This window comes from Zea mays, chromosome 4 (assembly GCF_902167145.1).
Source record: "Zea mays cultivar B73 chromosome 4, Zm-B73-REFERENCE-NAM-5.0, whole genome shotgun sequence".
Taxonomy (NCBI): domain Eukaryota; kingdom Viridiplantae; phylum Streptophyta; class Magnoliopsida; order Poales; family Poaceae; genus Zea; species Zea mays.
Window position 1 is genome coordinate 240,886,930 of NC_050099.1, and position 27,034 is coordinate 240,913,963.

General features: G+C 43.4%; 1 protein-coding gene across 1 annotated transcript; it reads right to left on the bottom strand.

The window, feature by feature from the left end:
- Positions 1-725: 725 nt before the first annotated feature.
- LOC103654826 (40S ribosomal protein S8-like) lies at positions 726-3,196 on the bottom strand. The gene is made up of 5 exons (XM_008681651.2): positions 3,013-3,196; positions 2,755-2,827; positions 1,765-2,098; positions 1,248-1,423; positions 726-1,038 (listed from the first exon to the last, which is right to left on the bottom strand). The coding sequence occupies exons 1-5, from the start codon at positions 3,014-3,016 to the stop codon at positions 960-962; spliced, it is 666 nt and encodes a 221-aa protein (XP_008679873.1). The 5' UTR covers positions 3,017-3,196; the 3' UTR covers positions 726-959.
- Between the last annotated feature and the right edge of the window lie 23,838 nt (positions 3,197-27,034).

The following is a 27,034-nucleotide window of genomic DNA, read 5'->3' on the forward strand; positions in this document are numbered from 1 at the left end:
GATAGCGTATATCGCTAAATGCCTTGTACCAAATCATGTTATGGATATTTCCATGTCACACCATGGATGGAATGCCTTGTCCCAAATCATGTTATGGATATTTCCATGTCACACCATGGATGGCTTCATTCAGTTGAATCAGCAGCCTACGCAATGCACATATTAAACAAAATGGGCGACACCTAAAGAGGGAAAACTATGGGCCTGTTTGGGAGAGCTTTGCTTCAAAAACTTCAGCTTTGGTTTCCAGTTTCACCGTAAAACAGCTCTAGGAAATTGTTAAGGTGAGTTCCAGGAGCGTTTGGTTTGCATATGGACTTCAACTTCTATAGTACCATTGATTTGTGTGGGTTTCCTTGATTACCCTTGATGATTAGTGGGTTATCGCCAGAGAGAACGGAAGTTGCATGTTGCGTAACCAGTGGCATGGTGGGTAATTTTCGTATAACTTCATGAGGAGATATAAAAACAGTGTTTTTGAAGCACCTTCTAAGGAGCTTCACGAATTTCATGAAACAGGCCTCTAGTTTCGATTTTTTTTAAAACTAAAGCTCGTGGAGCTGAACCCGTTTGGGTTAAAGAGGTTCGAACGAAATTGAAATTCTTGAAGTGAAGCTCTCCCAAACAGGGCCTATATATGCAGTGATGCCATGACGATCTTACAAGCTAATATTACAGAAAAATGTTTTCTTTACGACATGTTCTGCGTTTATGCTTCAAACAAATTCATCAACAAATAGGAACTATTGCAGCTAGCGAACAGGGCAAATCAACATCACCGCAATAGGACAACAGCAGATATTATCAATACATTGGACTAGAGCTCAATCGCTTTTAGAAAACAGTGTACTAATCAGGTCTGAAAACATGGCATAACGCTCTGAACTTGAGACGATTAACCAAAAAAAGTGTACTCATCAGGACACACATTTCGGTGCAAGACAATCCATGAGAATGCTCTAAGCTACAGCGCTCTTGCCCTTCTTCCTCTGTAGCTTCTTCATGTAGAACTCAAGCTCTTTACCCTCAAGGATGTACCTGTTATATAAAAAGAAAAGGCTACTAAGGAGCTGCAGGTAACGTTATAGGTGGTGAAACGAGATAACTTGAAGCCAAGAAGGATAGCATGACAAGATATCTAAAATCAAAACGACCATTATGATTTAAGCAACAAAAGTTTGTAGTACACACAGATATGCTGCTCTAAAAATACTAAGAAAGTCTGGTGGAGGTCCATTATTTCGTACCCATCAGCTCGGCCACACTGTCCAGGGCGGGAAGAAATGCATGCCAGCAACCGTCCACTGCCAAATTGCTCCTCAATGTGTGGGTCAAGGGTACGTCCCTCCTTGCGCTTCTCAAGCTTCCTCGTGACATGGTTGCTCTTTTTCGTTTCCTCAGCTGCTGCCTCAACCTCTTGTCCCTGGATGGATATTATATCAAACAATAAATGAATCACCAGAGGAAACATATGAGCTACTAGAGTAAAGAAAATGAAAAGTAATGAACTATTGACATCTGCTTTCTGGAAATACTTCAAGTAAACAAAATATATTGATAAAAATTATCAACTTCTACATTTTTCCATATAGAAATCTAAAATAGGCTAGTGCAGAAACAAGCTATTCACGTGGTTAAAAAGAAGAGTTATCTAACGAGCTTATATTTGTCAGCTACAAAAAATGATGTATGAACTACGAAGCCAATACCTTACTAAAACATTCAGTGGTAAATAGTGAGAAGCTGTGTTCCAAGAAAGAATACCTCAGCATTATCCTTCTTTGCAGCAGGGGTTTTCTTCTTCCTACCAATGTCAACTCCATAGTGAGTGAGGTACCACTGCTTGAATGGGGCAGCATCAACTTGCACAATGGCACTCTTCACAAGGGTTTGTGTCCTCACAAGCTCATTGTTTGATGCATTGTAGACCACGTCGAGGATACGGGTCTTGCGGGTAACAGCTTCACTTCCCCATGAGTAGTTACCAGTATCAAGGCGAAGAGCCCTCCATTTCACATTACCTCCACGAACACGGACCCTCCTCACTGTCTTATTGCTTGACAACTTGGTGTTGGCTGGCTGGCGACCAAGCTCATACCTTCAAGAGAAATGACAAGCAGAATAAACCTCTGAACGTAAGTCCTAGCATAGTACTGCGACACAACAAAGCCACATCGATAAACAACTCTTTTAAGCAAGCTGATGACACCAATTCAGTTTGATGAAACTTGCACACAAATGATCTACAATTTTAGTGCTGCCTCAAACACGTAGAATGGACTAGTTGTGATAAAAAAAAAGACTATTCTGAGAAACACCAACTTCACCAAGTGAAATTGGCTAATTGCCTTCAAGAAAATTGAAAAATACATAGAATTAACAGATACAATTACTTATGAACTGTCAAGGCTCAGGCATTTCATTGGAAGCGTCATGGTAAACAATTTTAACAGACACAAATAATTTTTTATTAGGCAATACTCAGTAACCTCACAATTAAGGGCGATAAGCATAAATCACTGGATTCAACTAATGATGTCAAGAGAGAAAAAAACATTATTTGAATCCTTGATACAACTCAGACCAATTAATACCGCATTACCGCTGCAGCCACTACAAGATCCACAGGGAATCGACATGCAAAGTTGACAAGTTAGGACCGGTGATCTAATCAAGCAGCAGCATATTACAGAACAAAAGCAGAGCTAAGTGAATCCAGCCGTCAATAACATAGGGAAGAGAAACGGTCATTACTTTCGCTTCTTCCTCCAGGCCTTCTGCTTTCCACCGGTGGCCCGGCGCTTGTGCATCGAGTCACGCGAGATACCTGCACGAACACATCCAAACCATCCGCAGAGGCACCCATTAGCATCTCATCAGCCAAACCGAAGAACCATCGCGGCAGCGTCGATCAAACCGGAAACGACTGCGGCAGCGTTGATCAAATCGGAGAACCACCGCGGCAGCTATGTCAGTACAGGCAAAACGAGAAGCAGGTGGATGGAATCTTACCCATTGTGGCTTGGCACAGCTCCTCCTCCGCCTGCTCCTTGTCCGCCCGCGCCGCCGCTCTTCTCGTTGGGGTACACAAGTGAGACCCTATATATCGGGTTTATATATATGGGCTGACCTAGGGTTGGGGATAGGCGCCGGTGGGCTGAGTGAGGCCTAGTGCCCACCAAATAAATACCCATGGCAAATTGAATCGAGCAAACTGGGCCTGGGCGCACACTATCGACTCCATATCACGAAACCATATCACGAAACGACTAGCTAGTCCCTGCCGTAGGTCCAGCCCAATTCAAAATAGCGAAAAGGTCTAAACACGTTGAACCGATCGACCATGCCACTTACCAATCTGTTTGTTTTAGGGGATGTTTGGGACTACTTCACTTCATAAAATCTAGCTTAGCTCTATAAGGTCTTGTTTGGAAGGGCTCTATTTCAAAAATTATAGTTTTGGTTTTTCAGTTTCATCACGAAACAACTTCAACAGATTGGTAAGCCGGTGTTCAAGAATGTTTGGATTGTATATAGACTTCAGCTTCTGTAATACAGTTAATTTATGTGAGTTTCTTTAATAAACCTTGATGATTAACGGGTGGAGAAAAAGACATGAATCGGTAGGTCATTTAACCAGTGGCATGGTGGGTGATTTTGGTACAACTTCATGAGGAGGTATAAAAATAGTGTTTTTGAAGCACCCTTTAAGGAGTTTGAAAATTTTCATAAAACTGCCCTCTAGTTTCAATTTTTAAGCTATAGCTCGTGGAGCTAGACGTGTTTGGATAGAAGCTGAAATAGACTTAAAATTCTTAAAGTAAAGCTCTCCCAAACAGGGCCGAAAACTCTAGTCAAACACTCTTAGCTTCACCAACTCAGTTTCACCAAAAAAAGGTGAAATGGACCCTAAGTTCACCAAGGGTCTGTTTGGAAGAGCTTCATTTCAAAAATTTCAGGTCTATTTCAGCTTGTTCTATCCAAACGGGTCCAGCTCCACGAGCTCTAGTTCCAAAAAAACTGAAACTAGAGACCAGTTTCATGAAATTTTTGAAGCTCCTCGAAGGGTGCTTCAAAAACATTGTTTTCATACCTCCTCATGAAGTTGCACAAAAATTACCCACCATACATTCATTTGTTACATGACCTATCAATTCATGTCTCTTTCTCCATCCATTAATCATCAAAGGTAATTAAGGAAACTCGCACAAATTAACTATATTACAGAAGCTGGAGTCTATGTGCAAACCAAACACTCTTGAATCCTGTCTTACTAATCTGTTGAAACCGTTTCATGGCGAAGCTAGAAAACCGAATCTGCAATTCTTGAAATGACCCTCCCAAACAGGGCCTAAATCTATGAAGCAGCCAAAAGGGTGCTTCATGAATCGATATTTTAAATTCACTCATGAAGTTAGGATGAAATTACTCACTTTTTCCATTGGTTACATGCCAAACGAATCGTTTTTCCTATTTCTGTCACTGATCGATGGTCGCGCCAGCCGCATGCGCCTCACACCAAGACCAGCCATTTGCAATAAACCTTTCCTCTTCTCCATGGATCCGCTACAGCCGTCGCCGACATGCATAGATTGACGTCGGAGCTCGCCGGGGACATGTGATGTGCGCCGACAAACCTCAGCACAGAGCTACTTGAGCTCGCCACCATCGTTGCGGTGGCCACAGGGGCCTGTGCGTGCGGTCCAGTGTTCACTTTCTCAAATCGAAATCAACATGTTTCGATGAATTATTCCGTTTTTGTTAATCACCGAAAATCGAATTTCGTTCCAAATTTTAGTAGATTTCGATTTAAAATATAAAAATACGAAATTCAATTTCGTATCTATGCAAACAAAATTGTGAACCCTGGTGCGGGCAGCCGGAGCTTAGGCATGCCATCTAGCTGCCTCGACACAACCAGGCGTGGGGAACCCGGTAGATGTCAGCATGAGGGCGTCGACCTCCACGCCCGCACGTCCAATGGTCTGCAAGTCGCGACAGTTATTCAGCTTTTCTTGCATGCCATATGAACTGGTCAATTGTTTAGTGAACTTTTTCCAACTTGGTCATTATGGTTACTATACATTGAGTAGACGGACGATAATCATTTTCATGCTTGGTGTATTTGATTGGCCAGGCGGTGACAAGACCTCTAATACTACCTCTGTTTTTTTAATATTTATCGTATGTTAGTTCATTTTTAAACTAATGACAACTAACAAAGAACGGAGGTAGTATTAATTGATTACAACAACAAAAACAATCCCATACATATTCAAGGGTACAAGAGACTTTTCTAAACAAAATCTCATTTTATTGAAGCTAAAGTTGATCTCCATGCCAAACATATTTAGAAACTCCGTTAATTTGAAACAGGGATGCTCAATTGTGAAGTTTATTATGAAGATGAGCTGGTTTATGTGAAGTTGAGCTGTGCCAAACACACCCTTAGCTTACGGAGAGCTTCTGGCTACCAGAAGCTGCTTTTGCTCCCTAGATGCATTAGAGTTGTACATTTGGGTCGGGTCTTGCGGGTTGACACAAGACAGAAAAAAGCATGACACGCACTACACAAAATTATTTCGGGCTAGCCAGGCCCAGCCCAATGCATCGGACCATGCTTGGGTCGAGGCCATGACCCATGGGCGAGCATGAGCCCGAACCATTTATGCAAACATGAAAAAACCCACTGTTGGGGACTTGTTCTCAAATGCTATGATTTAAGAACAAGGCAACACAGAAAGAAGTTAATGGTTAATGCACTTCGTCCTTCGAAGCATTATTCCCTCAGGATATAACGATCTTTGGACGAAGGTCATGAAGGACATACCTTCATCATCGCAATTTACATTGATGAAAGAAGAAGCATGCAAAATATGAGAAATAACATGAATAATCACATAACATCATTTATATGACCTTATTATATAATCATGAATGAATAAAAATAATACTGAATTACATTTATACCTTGGGCTTGACAGAAGACAAAAGTACAAGTGTGACGCACGAGCGAATACAAGTCAGCGTGAACAGTACGGGGGTATTGTTCATCTATTTATAGGCACAGGGCGCAGCCTGTGTAAAATTACATTCATGCCCTTCATATTCACTATTGACTTAAGAACAATCTGTCGAGGACTAGATAGCATTTTCCTCCTTAAGTCGGTTCTTTTTTCTGCTACTGAGCCGAAGCTTCCTTGCGCGCAGCTTCGGCGCTGGTTCAACCTTCATTACAACCCTGCTTTTTCGTATTGTGTACAGCTTCATCCCGAGTTCGAAGGTTCCTGTACATATATTATGCTTGGGAAACGTTGTTAATCATGATTATGAGGACCTTCAGAAGATGAAGGCCCCCAACAGTAGCCCCTCGCAGTATTAATTTGTTATAACAACGAATTCAGACTGCGACGTGAACGAAGGCCTTAAGCCGAAGGTCCGAAAAAACACCTTCCCTTTGCTAGAATAGCAACAATCAATGACAGACAGGGCCCTCCAAGTTGCAGCGTACTAGGCGTATAAATATGAACTCACACCGACTGCATTTGATACGCTGTTTCTGCCATTTGCATTATTTTCTCAAACTTTTAGCTCTTGCTCACTAGCGCTCGTTAAATTTTCAAGCTTTTTGAGCTTCGGTTAAAAGACGCGTTTTTACCATGTCTGGGGAAAAATGATTGAGAAGGAGAAGCTGACTGAGGAGATGAAGCTGTTTGAGGAGAAGAAGGTTGCAGATCCTTATATTGCTGGATTTATTGAGTCGATGGCAAAGACAAACATAGAGAAGATTACTAAAGAGATACTGGAAGGTTTATCTGAAGATACTGGTGACAGTGATAGCTATGATGTGGAAAGTGGAGATGAAGATTCTGAAGACCGGCCCTGGCGACCAAGCCATACTGTCTTCGGAAAATCGACCATTAAACAGAGTCATCTTGAGAACATGAGAGGAAGGTACTTTCGGAACATGTCTATCGTGAGGGCTAGCGGAGACAACAACGTCCCTGCTCCTGAGGAAAACGAAGTTGTTATCTATCGAAGCTTTTTTAAGGCTAGACTTCGGTTTCCTTTAAGCAAGTTTGTAGTTGAAGTGCTGAAAATCTACCATATCTTCCTTCATCAGATCACCCCCGAAGCTATAATGAGGATGGGGATTTTTGTCTGGGCTATAAGGAGTCAAGGGCTAGAGCCAAGCGTGAAGTGCTTCTGCAGTATGCACGAACTCTTATATGAGACGATGGCTACTGGCAAAGAACAGTACCACAACAACTTCGGTTGTTATGGATTTATTGCTCGCCGCAAGCCACCCGGTGCCAACATTTTGGAAGAGATAGCCCGGGGCGTGGATGGAAGAGTGGTTTTATGTGAAGAATGATTTAAAGGCAAGGGAAGACATTAAAGAAATCATCATGCACCCCATCTGGTCCCGCTTCAGCCTCCGAAGGCCGAAGGTAGAAATTGATGACACTGTCAAAACATGTCAGAGGGCTTTCAGCACTGTTAGCTCCTTCATTGGCACAAGAGATTTGATTCAAGAACATATAGCCTTCAGGGTATGGCCGCTTGTTGAAAGCTGGGAAATGCCGAAGGAGACCACCACTGATTCTAGTGATGGTGGTCTGGTCCGACTGAAATATACCTTTAGATTTAGGGAGAAGTTTGATGAGCCAAACGACGATTGGCTGAAGTGTATTGAAGCTACCAGCATGAGTTGCTTGGAGCTTACTCCAAGGCCGAAGATAATGCTCTGTCCGCAGCCTTCGGAGATCGAGGGAAGAAAAGACTGAACAAGGGTTTTGACGCAATCGGCTTCATATACCCCGATTATCGCTACCCACTACGAGGACAAGAGAAAAAGAGGAAGATTGCTGCTTCGGTCACCCCAACTGAGTCTGTGCCGAAGAGCAAAAAGGTGAAGGTTCTGACCCACTGGCCGCGTTACATTGAACCGGTCGTGGTGCCTGAATTTGGCACAGGGTCCACTCCAACAGCCGAAGGGCCGACTGTAATGCCGAAGACGCATATAGTCAAGGCAGACGAAGATAAGGTTGATAAGGCTGAAGGGTCAAAGGTTGAAAAAATGATGCAAGTGCCAAAAATTCTGAGCCCTCCGATGGAGGCAACACAGCCGAAGGTGCAAAAGGCTTCTGCTGCAACTCCCAAGAGGAGGAGAATGGCCAACGTGCTGGATGTTGTGCTGGAAACTACGAAGGTTTTAAGCCCTGCTGATACAAAGAAAGTTGCCGAAACTACAAAAACGCAGGCCGAAACCAAAACTAGGCAAGCAGAAACTGAAGCTACGCTAGCTCAAACTGAAGCCGAATCTGGGCCTTCAGTGCCCACCGAGATGGAGCCTACTAATCCTAAGGAAAAAACAACAGAACAGATTGCATCTGAAAAGATCGAAGCTCCTGCTCCCGAAGCTTCGAACAAAAGCATTGACTACATTATTCGTCATGCTTCGGGAAAAGAACTATCCCAAGAAGAAATGCTAGAAGCACGACACTACGCCAAAAAATTGAAATATCCGAAGGGAGCGTTAGTGTTCAATGGTAGTGACGAAGAAGATTTTATGTACTGTCTCCCGGATAACAAAGAAATATCCGTTTGCCGGGAGATAGGTAAAAGCATCGGATTCCCGAAGCTGGAATACGACCTTTCGATTTTATCGAAGGATGAACTTGCTAACATCCTAGCATACAATAGCATAAAGGTATAAAAGTTAACTTGGAATTTGAAAATGAGGTATTTCATTTGTCATACTCAATTCTTTCCTCCTCTTGCAGGGCTTGATTCTTAGTAATGCCCTTAGGGCGCAGAAAAATATTGAAGACGAAGGCTATACGATGGCTCTGAACAACCTTCGTTCAGAGGTGATTGAATTGAGAAACGAAGGTCTTGAAAAAGACAAAATCTTAATTTCTCTGGTTAACAAAGTGAAAGAGGACGAAGCTAGTTTCAAAGCTCGTGCCGAAGCCCAAAAGATTGAAATTGAAGACCTTCGGAGGCAACTGGCCGAAGCTAAGGAAAAATGCGCACTCGCAGAAGCTAATCAAGAAATCAGCGAATATTGGAAAAATCATTTAGAGAAAAATGTTGAAGAACTTTGCACATCCAAGTAAAAATGCTTTGAAAAATCCTTGGATTGTGTGAAGAAAATAAAAGTTAGTTTCGCCAAAGTGGTGCCTATTCTGCCGAAGAAAACTTCATACGAGGCGACCCCGAAGGCGTTATTGAATGGATAAGTGGAGAGGCCGAGACCTTTGAAGAAATTTTAAGTGATCGCGGGGATGTTTGTGCGTTTTCCGGTGCACGGGGAATTTCAGCCATCTTGGAGAAGGCGGGATGTGATCACATCAAGACCGTGGCCCAGGCCGAAGCTGCCTTCTCCGTAGATGATACGAAGGATCCTTCAGCTGAAGCGACCTTGATGGGCGGAAAATTTTACAATGATGTCTGGGTGAATGGTGGCCGAGAGATGGCCCATGAAATTATAAAGAAAAGTGAAAAAGATACACATGACGCCCGAGCAGAAGCAAGGCGAGCTGAAGAAGCTGCAGAGCGCGAAAAACGTATAGGTATTGCTTTTTGGCTTTTAGCTTCGGCATTTGTTTTTGTGGCTTCAGACTGATTAACTTTTCCTTCTTCAGCTGAATTATCTCCGCCGCCGGAACCGTTCGATCCCCTAGCGGATCCAGAAATGAAGGAAGCGCTGGACATTATAAACATGGCTGAATCCATTGTTGATGAAGTTGTTAACAAATTACTGCACGAAGTTGCAGAGAAAGTCCTTAAAGAGGAATAACACTTATTGTAAAAACATTTTGAGATGGTCAATGTATGAGACACTAGAATGGACATTGTACTTTTATTGTAACAAGACTCTAATATTTGATGTGTGTAGCTTTGAATCGAATATATAAATTATTGTAATCCATTTCTTTGCGATGCATGAAACTTTACATACGTACCGTTTTTGAGCCTTCGGCGAAAAAACACCTTCCCTTCTTTTCATGCTTTGTAAAGAAAAAGATCCATGCTTCGTAAAAATATCCATGCTTCGCGAAGAGGGATCCTTTCTTTTGTGACAAGGCTGATGAAGCTGTATTTCTCGAAGCTTACTTCGTGCCTTAGCACATTTTCATTTTTATGAAGCATTCGCCGAAGATCAACTCTGTATTCGATTCTCGTGTCATTGATGCGATATGATGTATGATGTGATGCTATGCGAAATGATGTGATGATATGACGCAAAATGATACTGATGCCAAAGATACACACCCACACACCCACACTGGAATACACAAACTCTGCACCCCCTTAGGAACGACTTTTGAGCTTCTTCACCATTTATTTTTCAGTGTTCACCGTTTATTTTTCGGTGTAAGTTCTGCATCCCCTTAGGAACAACTTTTGAACTTCTTTGCCTTCTATTTCGACGGTATAAGTTCTGCATCCCCTTAGGAACGACTTTTGAACTTCTTCGCCTTATATTTCAGCGGTATTTGGCTCTGCATTCCCTTTGGAACGACTTTTGAGCAAAAAACTTACGCTGCGCTCCCTTAGGAATGACTTTTGTAGCTTCGACAATTTTGACTTTGCATTCCCTTAGGAACGACTTTTTAGCTTCGAAATTCTGTGAAGAAGATTTTGGGCTTCGTAATTCTGTGAGGAAGATATATTTAATTCTGATAGAAGCAAAATCATTACAAGAATTTAAAACTAAATTTACATTACTTGTTCCTTATTAAAAAGCAAAATGGCATAGAACTCAACAGCATTTTAGAGGTAGGATATCGCTCAGTATATGTGCTTCGATTCTGGTACAATACTATTGACTGTACGAGCTTCGGACTCCTCCCTGAAGTCACGTTGTTGCTGGGAGTGTTGACGCCCTTCCGGCTGCTGGCTTCGGGAATAAGTGGGCTGCAGTGGTGGTAGCGGTGGAAGCTGGGGCCAAGAAGCCTGTGAATGGCTTGCCGAAGCAACAGAGGCTGCAGGTTGATTGCCCACGTATTCTGGTATGTAAGGAGAGTGGCACGAAGCAGTGCGCAAAACCTGCTTCGGCTGATTCTGTCGAGCTTCGGCTTCGGCGATCTCCTTTTGTTTCAGAATAGTGATTTGGCACATTCTTGTAGTGTGGCCCTTGTCTTCACCACAGAACAAGCAATAAATTTTCCTGGGTTGATCCCCATATCTTCCTCCAAAGCCCCTGGCGCCTTTGCCCCTTGGAGCTGGTGGCCTGAAGGAGCTTTGCTGCTGTCCCAAAGACTGTGAGGTGTGTTGTGGCCTCTGAAGCTGGCTTCCTTTATCGTCATTCTGACTGGAGCTGTGGATTAATCTGACATGCCTAGGGTGGATTCTTCCTCCGAAGCCCCTAGTCATCTCAGAAAATCTGTAAGCTTCTTCCCTTCTTTGTCGGAAGTCATTGTCAGCTCAGATGTACTCATCCATCTTCTGAAGTAGCTTCTCCAGAGTTTGGGGAGGTTTCCTGGCGAAGTATTGAGCTGTGGGTCCTGGCCGAATACCCTTGATCATGGCCTCAATGACAATTTCATTGGGCACTGTGGGCGCTTGTGCTCTTAGTCGCAAGAACCTTCGGACATACGTGAAAGGGAAATATGCCCTTGGGCAATTTCTATAATGTTATGGTGATTAAGTGCCCAACATGTTATTATGTGCCAAATAAAGCAAGAAGTGCAAATCAAGGTGTTGGGGACTTGTTCTCAAATGCTATGAATTAAGAACAAGGCAACATAAAATGTTAAATATCAATGCCCTTCGTCCGCCGAAGCATTATCTCCACAAGGATCTAATGAACTTCGGACAAAGGTCATGAGCATAATATTACGAAGGTTTCACCTTCATAATTAAATTTATAAATATAATACAAAGTAATGTAAAATGTGAAACATTAAAGATAAATATATTGAAAATAAATGACATCATTCATATATCTTATTATATGAATCTAAGATGTTTGAATATAACGTTTAGGTACATTTATACCTTTGCCTTGACAAACAATAATTCCCGAGTGATGCATTTGCAATTACAGGAATGCGTGAACAGTAAAGGAATATTGTTCACTATTTATAGGCACAGGACACAGTCTGTGAGGAATTACAATCACACCCCTCATAAAAGTTTACAACAATGACTCAGACCCTTATGGACTAAAAGGTCATTCTATCTTTAAGTCGGTTCGACCCTTCATCTTCGGATATGCTGTAATACCGAAGCTTCATGAATGGTGCCTTCGGCGTCACGTACGAGCAGCTTCAGCCGAAGCTGTCTCTTTCTGTAGGACCTTCGGCGACGAAGCATGGTCCCAACAGTAGCCCCTTCGTGGTGCTAGATCGTTTTTCGTAACGAGCTTGATCCGTGAAAAAAGTCTCTTAGGCTTCAGGAAGCCGAAGGTCCGAAAAACACCTTTCCTGAGCTCGTTGTCGAGAAACGATACAGTTTTCGAGCGCGTAGCGGTCCCACCATGCAGGTTCACTATTTTGGTTTTTGCGGCCCACCATGCAGCGGGTGCGAGCAACTGTTTGCCTGGTGTAAAAATCCTGACGATTTACCTTCTTACCTGCAGCACTATATAAACAGACAGGTAGGTGTGAAGTTACCACAGCATTCATTGCTATTGCACTGTTCTGCTGCCAAAAATTTAACCATATCTGAAGCTTGACTTTCGCATTCAAACGAAGCTCCAGTTTGGTGTCTGCTTCGTCAGAAGAAGAGCTTCGGAAGAAAGGTTATTAATTTCTAAGAAATTTTCAAGAAATTCAAAATCAAATGGCCAGAGTGCGCTCTACTGCTAGAGTTGAGCGCGAAGGAGACGAAGCCGAAGCTATGGAAACTGTTCCTATCTCGGAAGCAATGAAGCGATTTGGGTTGATGACATCGGAAGACATCCCTGCTGCTGAAGCAGAACAAGCAGATATTGAAGAGACTGATTCTGAAGGTGATCACAGTATCGCAGTTCCGAGCAAGCCCAGCCACCTGGACTTCGGAAAGTCAACCATCTCCAAGGCTGATTTTCCTAAGATGGTGAAGTCGGGCTACTTTAGCGAAGAAGAGAAAAAGCTGATTCGCTTCGGTGGAGAAGAAACTACCCCGAAGCCACAGAAAGACGAAATAGTGATTTTCAAGAGTTTCCTCAAAGCTGGTTTGAGATTTCCTTTGAATAGGATGATTGCTGATGTGCTAAAGAAATTTGGGATCTACCTTCATCAACTAACTCCTAACGCTATTGTTAGGCTTAGTATTTATATTTGGGCTCTCCGAAGCCAGGGGGTGAAACCGTTTGCCGAAGGTTTCTGCCGAGTGCACGAGCTACATTACCAAACCAAGGCCAGAAAGGATGGGTTACATGAAAATTTTGGTTGTTATAATTTTGCTTATCGGAAAAGTACAAAATTTCTCGTGATCAGCTAACGAAGCAAGTGGCCGGCAGGCTGGAAATCAGAATGGTTCTACGTCAAAGTTGACGATGACAAGGAGAAGCTGGTATAGAGTCCGCTTGAACTGATCTTCGGAGAGACCAGACCCCAATGCAGTATGACACCAGAAGGTCCAACCCAAACGGCGTTGGCCGAATTTAGGATTATTGCAGAGCACATTGGCACTAGAGATCTAGTGCAAGAATTTCTGGCGTTCAAAATATTTCCAACTATGAAGGAATGGGCTATGCCGAAGCTCGAAAGAGAGAAGAAGGAGGGGGAGCTTGTCCGCCTGCCCTACCACTATAAGTTCAAGAAATATTTTAAAGCACCCTACCAAGAATGGCTCGAAACAATCGAAGTAATGAGTACTGAAATTCTTGGGAATTATTCTAAAAAAGAGGATCAATTGATGACAGCAGCCTTCGGCACCCGGCCGAAACGAAGGCTAAACAGAGTGCTTGATGCTATAGGCTTTGAATACCCTGATTACGAGCGGCTAGACAAGGGTGCCGAAGGGCAGAAAAGGAAAAGAGTAGCTAGCACTTTGATTAAAGACGATGAAGATCAACCAAAAAAGAAGAAAGAAAAGTTTGAACCGAAGGTAGTTGCTCCAAGAAAAAGAAAAGCTGCATCTCCAAAACCTGTATCTCTAGAACCAAAGAGATTGGTCCAAGAAGAGGAAATTCCTGCGACACCTTCTGTTGCCGAAGTAGAAGAAATTCTGAAGGTAATAACTGAATCTTTGCCTGTCAAGCTAAGTCCGCTGGCGCCGGAACTGACAAAGTTTTTTCAGAAGGACAAAGAAGCTTCGGCAGCAGAAAGCCCTGCGAAGCCGAAAAAACGGAGAATCATTCAAGTGACAGATGTGATTCATCAGACGCCGCCACCGGTATCGGCGTCAAAAATTGCTATTGTTGAGACCGCCGAAGCCGAAGCCGCCGCAGCCGAAGCTACCGGGGCCGAAACTACTGAAATTGCAATCGCCGGAGTCGAAGCCACCGGAGCCGAAGCTACCGGAACCGAAGCTACCGGAGCCGAAGCCGAGACCACCGAAGATTCGAACCTGGAAACCACACTTGAAGTTATTGACAATATACTTCTGAAAATGGCTGAAGAAGAAGCTGCTGTGGCTGCGGTGAACACGGCTACTGAAAAAGGAAAAGAGCAGGTTGAAGACATTTTGGAGGAAGGAAATTTTAACTTTCAAGATTTACTTGGGCAAGAATTAACAAGTGATGAAAAAGAAGAGCTGAAAAAATATGCTATATCCTATGGATATAAACCAGGGTCTATGCTATTTGGTGGGGTCAACGAAGGGAAGCTAAGATGCCTTCGGAATCGCACCGAGGCCAAAGTTGTTAGGACCTTCTCCAAAAGCGTTGGCCTGCCGAAGATAGAAGCGGACCTTTGCAGGTACCAGCGACAACATATCGCCGGTAGCTTGCTTTATGCTAATTTTAAGGTAAAAATATTATTATTATTTTATTATTATTACTATTTTTATGTCGTTTTCTGACGAAGGTTGTTTTGGCAGAGTATATTATTAAGTAAAGTGCTAAAAATGCAACAAGATCTTGAAGAGGAGAAGAACAAAGCTATCATCAAAGATTTAGAAGAAAAAGTTGAAAATTACGAAGCTGTTCTGAAGAAGAAGGACTTCGCCATTCAAGATCTTGAAATCATGGCTAAAGAACATGAAGGTGTCTTAGAAAAGAAAGACTTTATTATTCAGTCTATGGAAGGCTCCTTGGCTGAAGTCCAAGCCAAAAATGACAGTTTAAAGAATGAATTACTCAAGAAGTTAGAAAAATCTGAGCAAGAAAAGAAGAACCTTGAAACAAGTCTCAAGACTGAGATCGAGAAAAATTCAAATTTGCAAAAATCATTGAAGGAACTTCAAGAGAAATGCCTAAATTTCGGCAGCCGATGCGTGCAGCGGCTGAAGGATGTGTTTCACTCTATCGGAGCTAGTTCTGAAAAATTTTCACCTTCAGCCGAGAACCTGCCCAGCACCTTGGAATATATTGAAGGCGAGGTTGATGCTCTTGACGAAGTTATTGCTAGGCATGCTGACTTCTGCGCCCTGGTAGCTTCTCGGGGCACAGCTACCGCTTTTCTGAAGGCTGGCTGTACGCACGAAAAAATTGTGAATAGACCAAACTTCAGCTTGTCAGCAGCAGACTTGATTGATATCCCAAGCCTAGCCCGAAGCATCGGAAATAGATTTATGACCCAGATTTGGGTAAATGGCGGGCGAAAGATGGCTGGTGATGAAGCTCGAAGCCACCTTAAACCGGTGAGAAACTTATATTTGTTACTTTTACCTTCTCCTTGAAATTTGCACCTTTCTTATTCTGTTCTTTAATATGTGCAGGATGACGAAGCTGAAGTATGACGAAGCTGAAGTATGACGAAGTTGAAGTATGACGAAGCTGAAGCTTAATAGTTGCTATAATAGACTTTCCTGCAAAAAATTCTGGAGAGATCCTTGTAATATGATTATGGAAAAACTTATGTAAATTTGTACATACCTTGTAATATATCTTGTCTCCTTTATCCGCGTACAATCTGCTTTGCTGTGAACGAAACTACACTTTTGAGCTGAAGGCGAAAAACACCTTCCCTTCTTTTCGTACACAACGAAGCATGAAAATTTTGCTCTTTCTTCAAAGTTTTTCCTCGTTGCCGAAGCATCTATCTTTTTTGTGTGGTATGATGATGACGATTCTATATATGTCTAAATGAATGTTTATGAATGCAAATGACATGATGTAATGTATCGTGCAAATGAATATCGGAACACATATTCAAAAACCATAATCATAGCCCTTCATCCCCTTGGGAATGATTCAAATCTTTTTGCGTTTACTTTTCGGCTCCACCGTTTACTTTTCGGCGTATCAGCGCTGACTTTTCGCTGTAAGCCTCCCTTAGGAGCTTCTTCGCCTTTTACTTTCAGCGGAATCAGCGTTTATTTTTCGCTGTAAGCCTCCCTTAGGAGCTTCTTCGCCTTTTACTTTCGGCGGAATCAGCGTTTATTTTTCGCTGTAAGCTCTGCATTCCCTTAGGAACGACTTTTGAGCTTCTTCCTGTTTTCTTTTCTTTTTTCCTTTGCATTTACGTTTACATTTTTTGGGGGATATCACTCTTATAGAATTGAAATAAGGAAAAGAAAAATTACATGTTGTGGCCCCATTAAAAACCTTTCTCCCCCTTTGGAAAGGAAAAGGGTGCCACAAAAAAGAATAGAAAAAATTACATCAAGCTAAACATAATATCGCCGAAGCTCATCCGCATTCCATGATCTAGGAATGTCGTTGCCGTCCATATCCTTCAATCTGTAGGAACTGGGTCTTGACGAAGATACTACCAAAAAGGGTCCTTCCCACTTCAGCTGTAATTTGCCTACTGTGTCAGGGTTAGCTACTCTTCGAAGCACCAAGTGACCTGGTTCAATGTTCTTCAGCCTAACCTTTCTGTCACGCCATTTTATTGTTTCAGCTTGATATTTGTTGATGTTTTCTACAGCTTGAAGCCTGATCCCTTCTATAGCATCTTTTTCCACAGAGTAATTAGCTTCGTCTTCGCCTTCTGCCGAAGCTACTGTTCTTATTGATCCTGCTTTGGCTTCTTCCGGGGTTATTGCCTCATCACCAAACAATAGTTTGAATGGCGTAAAGCCTGTTGATCTTGACACTGTTGTATTATGGCTCCACACTACTTTGATTAATTCGTCTGGCCACTTTCCCCTAGGCTGGTTGAAGATTAACTTCATTATTCCTGTCATAATGATCCCATTAGCTCTTTCAACAAGTCCGTTTGACTCCGGATGTCGAACTGATGCAAAATGGATCTTCTTGCCAATTTGATCACAAAATTCTCTGAAAGCTTCAGAATCAAACTGTGTCTCATTATCCACAGTAATGGCCTTCGGCACTCCGAAGCGACAAACAATATTTTGCCAGAAAAACTTTTGAATAGTAACCGAAGTTATTGTGGCTAAAGGCTTTGCCTCAATCCACTTAGAAAAATATTCCACTGTCACTACAATATATCTTAAGTTCCCCTGTGCTGGTGGTAATGGACCTAGCAAATCAAGGCCCCACCTTTGCAACGGCCAAGTGGGTTGTATTAATTGAGTTAAGGACGAAGGTTGTTTTTGATCTCTTGCACATTTCTGACAATCTTCGCACTTTTGGACTAAATCTGCTGCATTCGAAGCTGCCTTTGGCCAATAAAATCCTTGACGAAAAACCTTTCCGAGCAAAGGCCTAGATCCAATGTGAGATCCACACAGGCTTGCGTGTATTTCTTTCATCAATTCTACGCCTTCGGCTCTGGAGAAACACTTGAGTAACGGGGAACAGACCCCACGCTTGTATAGTTCCCCTTCTATATGACATATGGTCGAGCTCTTGCTTCTATCCTCCTGTTATAAGCTTCGTCATCTGAAAAAAAATTACCCTGAAGGAAAGAGATGATTTCAGTTCTCCAATCTTCACTATAGACAGGGGATATGTTGAGGACCGCTCTTTCAAGAAGCTCGACCGAAGGTGCTTTTATTGTTTCGAAAAATACTTCCGAAGGTAAGGGCAACCCCTGTGCTGCTGACTTGGCTAATAGATCAGCATATTCATTTTCTCCACGAGGAATATTTTTAACAGAGAATCCTTCGAAGGAAGCCTCAATCCTTCGGACTGTATCTAAATATTTTTCAAGCTTCAGATCTCTTGCTTTATAGCTCTTGTCAATATGACCAGAAATAACTTGGGAATCAGTTTTAAGAACGGCCCTTCTGATTCCCATTGCCTTTAACTTCCGAAGACCCAAGAGCAGAGCTTCGTACTCAGCAATATTGTTTGTGCAACTGAAATCAAGTCTTGTCGCATAACAAGTTTTAACTTTGGAAGGTGAAACCAACACAGTAGCTGCTCCCGCTCCGAAGGTTCCCCAAGACCCATCGCAAAACATTGTCCATACTTCGGCATCTTTATTCATTTCTTCCTCCTGAGCCCCTGGCGTCCAGTCAGCAATGAAGTCTGCCAACGCTTGGGACTGAATCGAAGATCTATGCACATAATCAATACAAAATTCATTGAGCTCTGCAGCCCATTTTCCAATCCTTCCAGTAGCTTCTCGATTTCTCATAATATCCTTCAACGGTTGTGAAGAAGGAACAATTATATTGTAAGCTTGAAAATAATGCCGAAGCTTCCTGGAGGCCATCAAAACAGCATACAGTACCTTCTCCAATTCTGTATAATTTTTCTTTGATGGACTAAGAACTTCTGATACAAAGTATATTGGGGCTTGCTTTTTGACTTGACCTTCAAGCTTCTCCTGGACAAGTGCTGCACTTACCGCTGAGTGCGAAGCTGCCACATATAACAAAAGAGGAGCCCCTGGCGTTGGTGGAGTTAGTGTTGTTAGATCTATCAAGTATTGCTTCAGCTCTTCGAAGGCTCTCTGCTGGACTGGTCCCCATTGAAAAACTTCGGCTGACTTTACTTCGAAAAATGGTAAATTTCTCTCTGCTGATCTAGATATGAATCTGTTGAGAGATGCCAGTCTTCCTGTCAATCTTTAAGCTCCCTTCTTTGTACTTGGTGGTTCCATTCGAAAGATTGCTTCGATTTTGTTTGGATTGGCCTCAATTCCTTTTGTTGAAACTAGGCAACCAAGAAATTTCCCCTTCTTCACTCCAAAGGCACATTTTTCTGGATTCAGCTTTAAACCAGCCTGTCTAAAATTAGCGAAGGTCTCCTGCAGATCAGCAATGTGATTATCTTGCTTCGTGCTTTTTACAATGATATCATCAACATAAGTTAGCACATTCCTGCCTATCTGAGAATGAAGAACCTTCGCTGTCATTCTGCTGAAGCTTCCTCCAGCATTCTTAAGCCCCTCAGGCATCCGAAGGTAACAATATGTTCCACTAGGGGTTATAAAGCTGGTTTTCGGCTCATCCTCCTTCTTCATCCAAATTTGGTGATAGCCTGAATAACAATCCAGCAGACTCATAAGTTCTGATGAAGCTGCTGCATCAACTAGGGAATCTATCCTTGGCAATGGAAACTCGTCCTTTGGACAGGCCTTATTGAGATCAGTAAAATCGATACACATCCTCCATTTACCATTGGCCTTCTTTACCATAACAGTGTTAGCCAGCCATTCTGGGTATTTTACCTCTTTGATAACTCCGGCACTGAGGAGTCTTTTGACTTCATTCCGAGCACCTTCAGCCTTGTCATCAGACATCTTCCGAAGCCTCTGCTTTCTGGGTCTGAAGGATGGATCAACATTGAGCGAGTGTTCAATAACATCCCTGTTAACTCTGCAAAGATCATTAGCTGACCAAGCAAAAACATCTTTGTTGTTGAACAAAAACCTTATCAAGGTTTTCTCCTGTTCTTCGGACAGTTGAGATCCCAATAGCACCTTCTGCTCTGCTATGTCCTCACACAAGAGCATGGGCTTCGGCTGATCAGCCGAAGCAGCTTTTTCCCTTCTGAACTTGTATTGCTCACAAGCTTCAGCTCCATCTATATTATGGATTGCTTTTGAGTCTGTCCAATTTCCTTCGGCCCTTCTGGCAGCTTCCTGACTTCCATGAATAGCAATGGGCCCTTGGTCCGAAGGTATCTTCATGCAAAGATAAGCTGGATGAAGAATTGCTTCGAAGGCATTGAGAGTACCACGACCAATGATTGCATTGTAAGGGTATTCCATGTCAACAATATCAAATACAACTTGTTCAGTCCTTGTGTTGTTAATGAATCCGAAGGTTACTGGCATTGTGATTTTTCCAAGTGCTACGATCTGCCTTCCTCTGAAGCCACAAAGGGGATGTGTGGCATCATGGATTTTGTCCTCGGGCTCTTGCATCTGTCTGAAGGCCTTAGCAAATATGATATCAGTTGCGCTGCCTGTATCAACCAAAACATTGTGGACCAGAAATCCTTTGATCACACAAGAGATAACCATAGCATCGTTGTGTGGGTAATCCTTGAGTTGAAGATCCTCTTGAGAGAAGGTAATTGGAACGTGAGACCATCTTGACTTGATGAAGGGTCCTTGCACCCCGACATGCTGTACCCTTCTCTGTGCCTCCTTCTTCTGCTTCTTGTTGGCTGGCTCTGAGCATGAACCGCCTGTTATCGGGAGTACCAGCTTTGGAGCCGAAGCAGCTTCAGCTTGATTGTTGAACGAAGCCATCAGCTAAAAAAAGTGGAAGTGAGTTCACCGGAGGTGGGCGCCAATGTTGGGGACTTGTTCTCAAATGCTATGAATTAAGAACAAGGCAACATAAAATGTTAAATATCAATGCCCTTCGTCCGCCGAAGCATTATCTCCACAAGGATCTAATGAACTTCGGACGAAGGTCATGAGCATAATATTATGAAGGTTTCACCTTCGTAATTAAATTTATAAAGATAATACAAAGTAATATAAAATGTGAAACATTAAAGATAAATATATTGAAAATAAATGACATCATTCATATATCTTATTATATGAATCTAAGATGTTTGAATATAACGTTTAGGTACATTTATACCTTTGCCTTGACAAACAATAATTCCCGAGTGATGCGTTTGCAATTACAGGAATGCGTGAACAGTAAAGGAATACTGTTCACTATTTATAGGCACAGGACACAGCCTGTGAGGAATTACAATCACACCCCTCATAAAAGTTTACAACAATGACTCAGACCCTTATGGACTAAAAGGTCATTCTATCTTTAAGTCGGTTCGACCCTTCATCTTCGGATATGCTGTAATACCGAAGCTTCATGAATGGTGCCTTCGGCGTCACGTACGAGCAGCTTCAACCGAAGCTGTCTCTTTCTACAGGACCTTCGGCGACGAAGCATGGTCCCAACACAAGGCAAAAGGTATGTTTCTAGACTTGGTGATTTGGTTTTATGTACTAACATGATTATCCAAGTGCTAGAAACAATGACTAAAGAAGAAAAGGAAAAGACTTGGCTCTGTGTAGCCAACTCCAGCTCGGCTTGGCACACCGAACAGTGTCCGGTGCGCCAGGCTGGTCCGCGTGAAAAGGCCGCTCTCGGGACTCGACGGCGGCGTACGACTATAATTCATCAGACTGTCCGGTGCTGCACCGGACTGTCCGGTGAGTCGTCCGCGGCGAACTTGTCGCTCTCGGGAAAAGCATCAGGGCGACGTGGCTATAATTCACCGGACTGTCCGGTGAGCCAACTGTCGCCAGTGCCAACGGTCGGCCGCGCAATCTTCGCGCGACACGTGGACTGCTCCAACGGTCAGCTGGTGCACCGGACTATCCGGTGTGCACCGGACAGTGTCCAGTGCGCCAATCAGCCTAAAGGAGCAATGGTTGGATATGCCAAATCCAGAAGGAGATCACGCACCGGACCATCTACAGGACTTGTCCAGTGCGGCACTCGACAGAAGGCAAGGATGGCCTTCCAAGTTTGTCTTCAACGGCTCCTAGCTGCCTTGGGGCTATAAAAGGGACCCCTAGGCGCATGGAGGAGTCACTCAAGCATTCACTAAGAATCCTAAGACTCCAAGACTCCAACTCCACACATTTGATTCTTTGTGTTAGTGATTTGAGCTCCATTTGAGTTGTGAACTCCGTGTGTTGTGTTTCGAGCTCAAGTCATGACTTCTGTGCGTGGTTGTGCTGCGTATTTGAGTCTTGTGTGTGTTGCTCTTCCCAACCTTAGTCTTGTGCATTCTTTGTGATCAATATTGTAAGGGCGAGAGGCTCCAACTTGTGGAGATTCCTCGCAAACGGGAAGAAGACTATAAGGAAGAAAGCTGTGGTATTCAAGTTGATCATTGGATCACTTGAAAGGGGTTGAGTGCAACCCTTGTCCATTGGGACGCCACAACGTGGAAGTAGGCAAGTGTTAATTGGCCGAACCATAGGATAAAATCGCGTGTCTCTTGTGTTGCTTTCTCTGTGATTGTTTTGTACACAAGAACTCGCCTCAAAGCTACTTAGTCGCACTAACTCTTTTATAACTAAGTTTTATGGCTATTTAGTGTTTGATTTTACGAGATCACCTATTCACCCCCTCTAGGTGCTCTCAATTGGTATCAGAGCCGTACTCTTCATCTAAGGGACTAATCGCCCGAAGAGATGGATCCTAAGGGAAAGGGGATGGTGGTCAACAACAAAGAGAAGGAGTCCATCTTCAACGAGCCAAGAGATGACAAGCCCACTGACTCAGGCTCGAGTCACAATGCCTACTTCCCTACTGCCCTTTCCCCTTTCGGGTAAGGTAGTCTCGCACTAGCTTTCCTAATTAGTCAGCCAAGGGCGTCCCATTCCACCCTTATGGTGGCATGTGTTTCTCATGTTAAGCTCCATGTTCCAATTAACAATAATGATCTTGACATGAACATAAATAAAATAACAATATAATTGGAACATGAAGATAATGTAATATTAATCCCAAAACCATATAGAGCAATAGCAAAACTACCCAAATGATTCAGGGGTGAACAAGGTAAAAAGATAACTAGACTAAGGTGACCTATTGGGTCCCATCAAAATTAAACCTATGCATGAATAAATGATTATAAAGAACATTATTGGGTAAATAAAAGTGATCAAGGGCACAACTTGCCTTCAATGAGCTCCTGCTCAACATCTTCTATCTGCTGGGCACCAGGATCCTCAGCCACTGGCTCTTCTACTCGCCACAATACAAACAAGCATAGTATAAAGGAGAAATTAACATCACACCAAGCAACAAAATACATAATAATAATCTACATATTAAAATAAGATCATAGGAAAAAGGATCATTAATTTTGGAGTTATAGATCTTAAGTTATGAATTTCTGAAGGTTTTATGTGTTTTGTACAAGATTAAATAGGATATAAATTTTATTGTGACATTCATATCAAAAAAGTGGTAATAAATGATAAACAATAAAATTACAAAATTATAGGAATTGGAATGGATTAATTTAGACTTCATATGAATTTTCTATGAATTAAACCAATTCTAGCATTTATTTCTACATTAAAAATCCATTTCTATATTTATTTTCTGATTTTTCTTACTCTCTGGAGTGAGCGCCAATTACCAGAGAAGGCAGGGGGTCTGGCATAAAAATCCCTAGTAAAGCGCGGGGACTCATACGCAAAAATCACACGCCGAAGCGGTATGGGCCGATCGTGGCCGCTTGATCTAACACGTGTGCCTCAGATTAGAACTAGGTTTCCCCCGAACTGGTACCGAATCACAGTCGTCAGATCGAAATCCCCCGGCTGAAGATCCCCTAACCCCGTGCTACAATATCTGTCGTCAGATCTAGATGGGCGGCGCAGATTAGACGCGACTTTAACCAAAACGGTACACATCCAGCATCGTTCGATCATCTCTCTACGCACCAGATTCAAAAACCCTAGGATCACCGTCCTCCCGTCCGATCTAAATCGGACGACTCACATCGCCCCAAACACGAATCGATATTGAAAGTCGCCTAGAGGGGGGGTGAATAGGGCGAATCTGAAATTTACAAACTTAATCACAACTACAAGCCGGGTTAGCATTAGAAATAGAAACGAGTCCGAGAGAGAGGGCGCAAAACAAATCATGAGCGAATAAAGAGCGAGACACGATGATTTATTTTACCGAGGTTCGGTTCTTGCAAACCTACTCCCCGTTGAGGTGGTCACGAAGACCGGGTCTCTTTCAACCCTTTCCCTCTCTCAAACGGTCACTTAGACCGAGTGAGCTTCTCTTCTCAATCAATTTGGAACACGAAGTTCCCACAAGGACCACCACACGATTGGTATCTCTTGCCTCAATTACAAGTGAGTTTGATCTCAAGAAAGAATGAGAAAGAAGAAGCAATCCAAGCGCAAGAGCTCAAATGAACACGACAAATCACTCTCTCTAATCACTAAAGCTTTGTGTAGAGTTGGGAGAGGATTTGATCACTTGGGTGTGTCTAGAATTGAATGCTAGAGCTCTTGTAAGTAGTTGGAAGGTGGAAAACTTGGATGACTTGAATGTGGGGTGGTTGGGGGTATTTATAACCCCAACCACCAAACTAGCCGTTTGGTGGAGGCTGCTGTCGCATGGCGCACCGGACAGTCCGGTGCGCCACCGGACACTGTCCGGTGCGCCAGCCACGTCACCAGGCCGTTGGGTTCCGACCATTGGAGCGCTGACTTGTGGGCCCGCCTGGCTGTCAGGTGGCGCACCGGACAAGTCCTGTATACTGTCCGGTGTGCCACCCACGCGTGCTCTGTCCTCTGCGCGTGCAGGCGCGCATTAAATGTGTTGCAGTCGACCGTTGCGCGCGAAGTAGTCGTTGCTCCGTTGGCTCACCGGACAGTCCGGTGTGCACCGGACATGTCCGGTTAATTATAGCGGAGCGGATTCCCGAAGCTGGCGAGTTCAGAGTCGCTCTCCCTTGGGGCACCGGACACTGTCCGGTGGTGCACCGGACAGTCCGGTGAATTATAGCGGAGCCCTCTGAAAATTCCCGAAGGTGAAGAGTTGAGCGTCGAGTTCCCTGGTGCACCGGACACTGTCCGGTGGCACACCGGACAGTCCGGTGCGCCAGACCAGGGCAGCCTTCAGTTATCCCTTGCTCTCTTTGTTGAACCCTTTTCTTGGTCTTTTTATTGGCTTAGAGTGAACCTTTGGCACCTGTATAACTTATAGACTAGAGCAAACTAGTTAGTCCAATTATTTGTGTTGGGCAATTCAACCACCAAAATCAATTAGGAAATAGGTGTGAGCCTAATTCCCTTTCAATCTCCCCCTTTTTGGTGATTGATGCCAACACAAACCAAAGCAAATATAGAAGTGCATAATTGAGAGCACCTAGAGGGGGGGTGAATAGGTGATCCTGTGACACTTAAAAACTTAAGCCACAAAAACTTGGTTAAGTGTTAGCACAATAACCGCCAAGTGGCTAGAGAGGAATCTTCAACAAAACACAATAACCAACAAGATCAATCACAGAGATGGCACGGTGGTTATCCCGTGGTTCGGCCAAGACCAACGCTTGCCTACTCCACGTTGTGGCGTCCCAACGGACGAGGGTTGCAATCAACCCCTCTCAAGCGGTCTAAAGACCCACTTGAATACCACGATGTTTTGCTTGCTTTTTCTCAATCCCGTTTGCGAGGAATCTCCACAACTTGGAGCCTCTCGCCCTTACACTTGAAATTCACAAAGAACACGGAGCAAGGGAGGGATTAGCAACTCACACAAGACACAAGAATCAGAGTGTCAACACGCTCACAAGTAGCAACAAGAGCTCGCAACACAACTTAATGAGTTCACAACTCCACTAGAACTCTATATGCTATCACAATGAAAAGAATGCGCGAAATCGATGTCTTGGTGCTTAGGAATGTTGTAGGAATGCTTGGTGTACTCCTCCATGCGTCTAGGGGTCCCTTTTATAGCCCCAAGGCAGCTAGGAGCCGTTGATAGCAATCTTGGAAGGCTGATCTTGCCTTCTGTCGACTGGCGCACCGGACAGTCCGGTGCACACCGGACATTGTCCGGTGCCCGATTTCTTTCCATAAACGAAGCAGTCGACCGTTGGCAGGCTGAGAGCCGTTGGCGCACCGGACATGTCCGGTGCACACCGGACAGTCCGGTGCCCCCTTCTAGCCGTTGGCTCGGCCACGTGTCCCGCGCAGATCGCGCGGCCGACCGTTGGCCCTGCCGACCGTTGGCTCACCGGACAGTCCGGTGCACACCAGACAGTCCGGAGAATTATAGCCGTACGTCGACGATGAATTCCCGAGAGCGACGAGTTCGCCTGTGAACGGCCCACCGGACAGTCCGGTGCACCACCGGACAGTCCGGTGAATTATAGCCGTACACCGCCGTCGAAGTCCCGAGAGCAGCCTTTTCCCTCGAGCCAGCCTGGCGCACCGGACACTGTCCGGTGCACCACCGGACAGTCCGGTGCACCCAGACTGGGCAGACTTTGGCTGCTCGAGCCATCTCTTCTCCAACTCGATTTTTTCTGTTTCCAGCACTTAGACACAACACATTAGTCCATAAAACAATGTACTAAGTCTGAGAAACATACCTTTATCCTTGATTTGTACTTTGTCCACCTTTTTACAATTAGGCACTTGTGTTGAACACTAAATCACCAAAATACTTAGAAATGGCCCAAGGGCACATTTCCCTTTCAATAATTGAACTAGTTTGCATAATGTAAGTGCAAAGGTTGCTTGGAAGTGAGCCAATATGAATACTTATAAGATATGCATGGATTGTTTCTTTTATTTTTTAACATTTTGGACCACGCTTGCACCACATGTTTTGTTTTTGCAAATTCTTTTGTAAATCCTTTTCAAAGTTCTTTTGCAAATAGTCAAAGGTAAATGAATAAGATTTTGCGAAGCATTTTCAAGATTTGAAATTTTCTCCCCCTGTTTCAAATGCTTTTCCTTTGACCAAACAAAACTCCCTCTCAATGAAATTCTCCTCTTAGTGTTCAAGAGGGTTTTAAGATATCAATTTTGAAAATACTACTTTCTCCCCCTTTTGAACACAATAAGATACCAATTTGAAATTTACTAATTGAAAATTATTAGTTTTA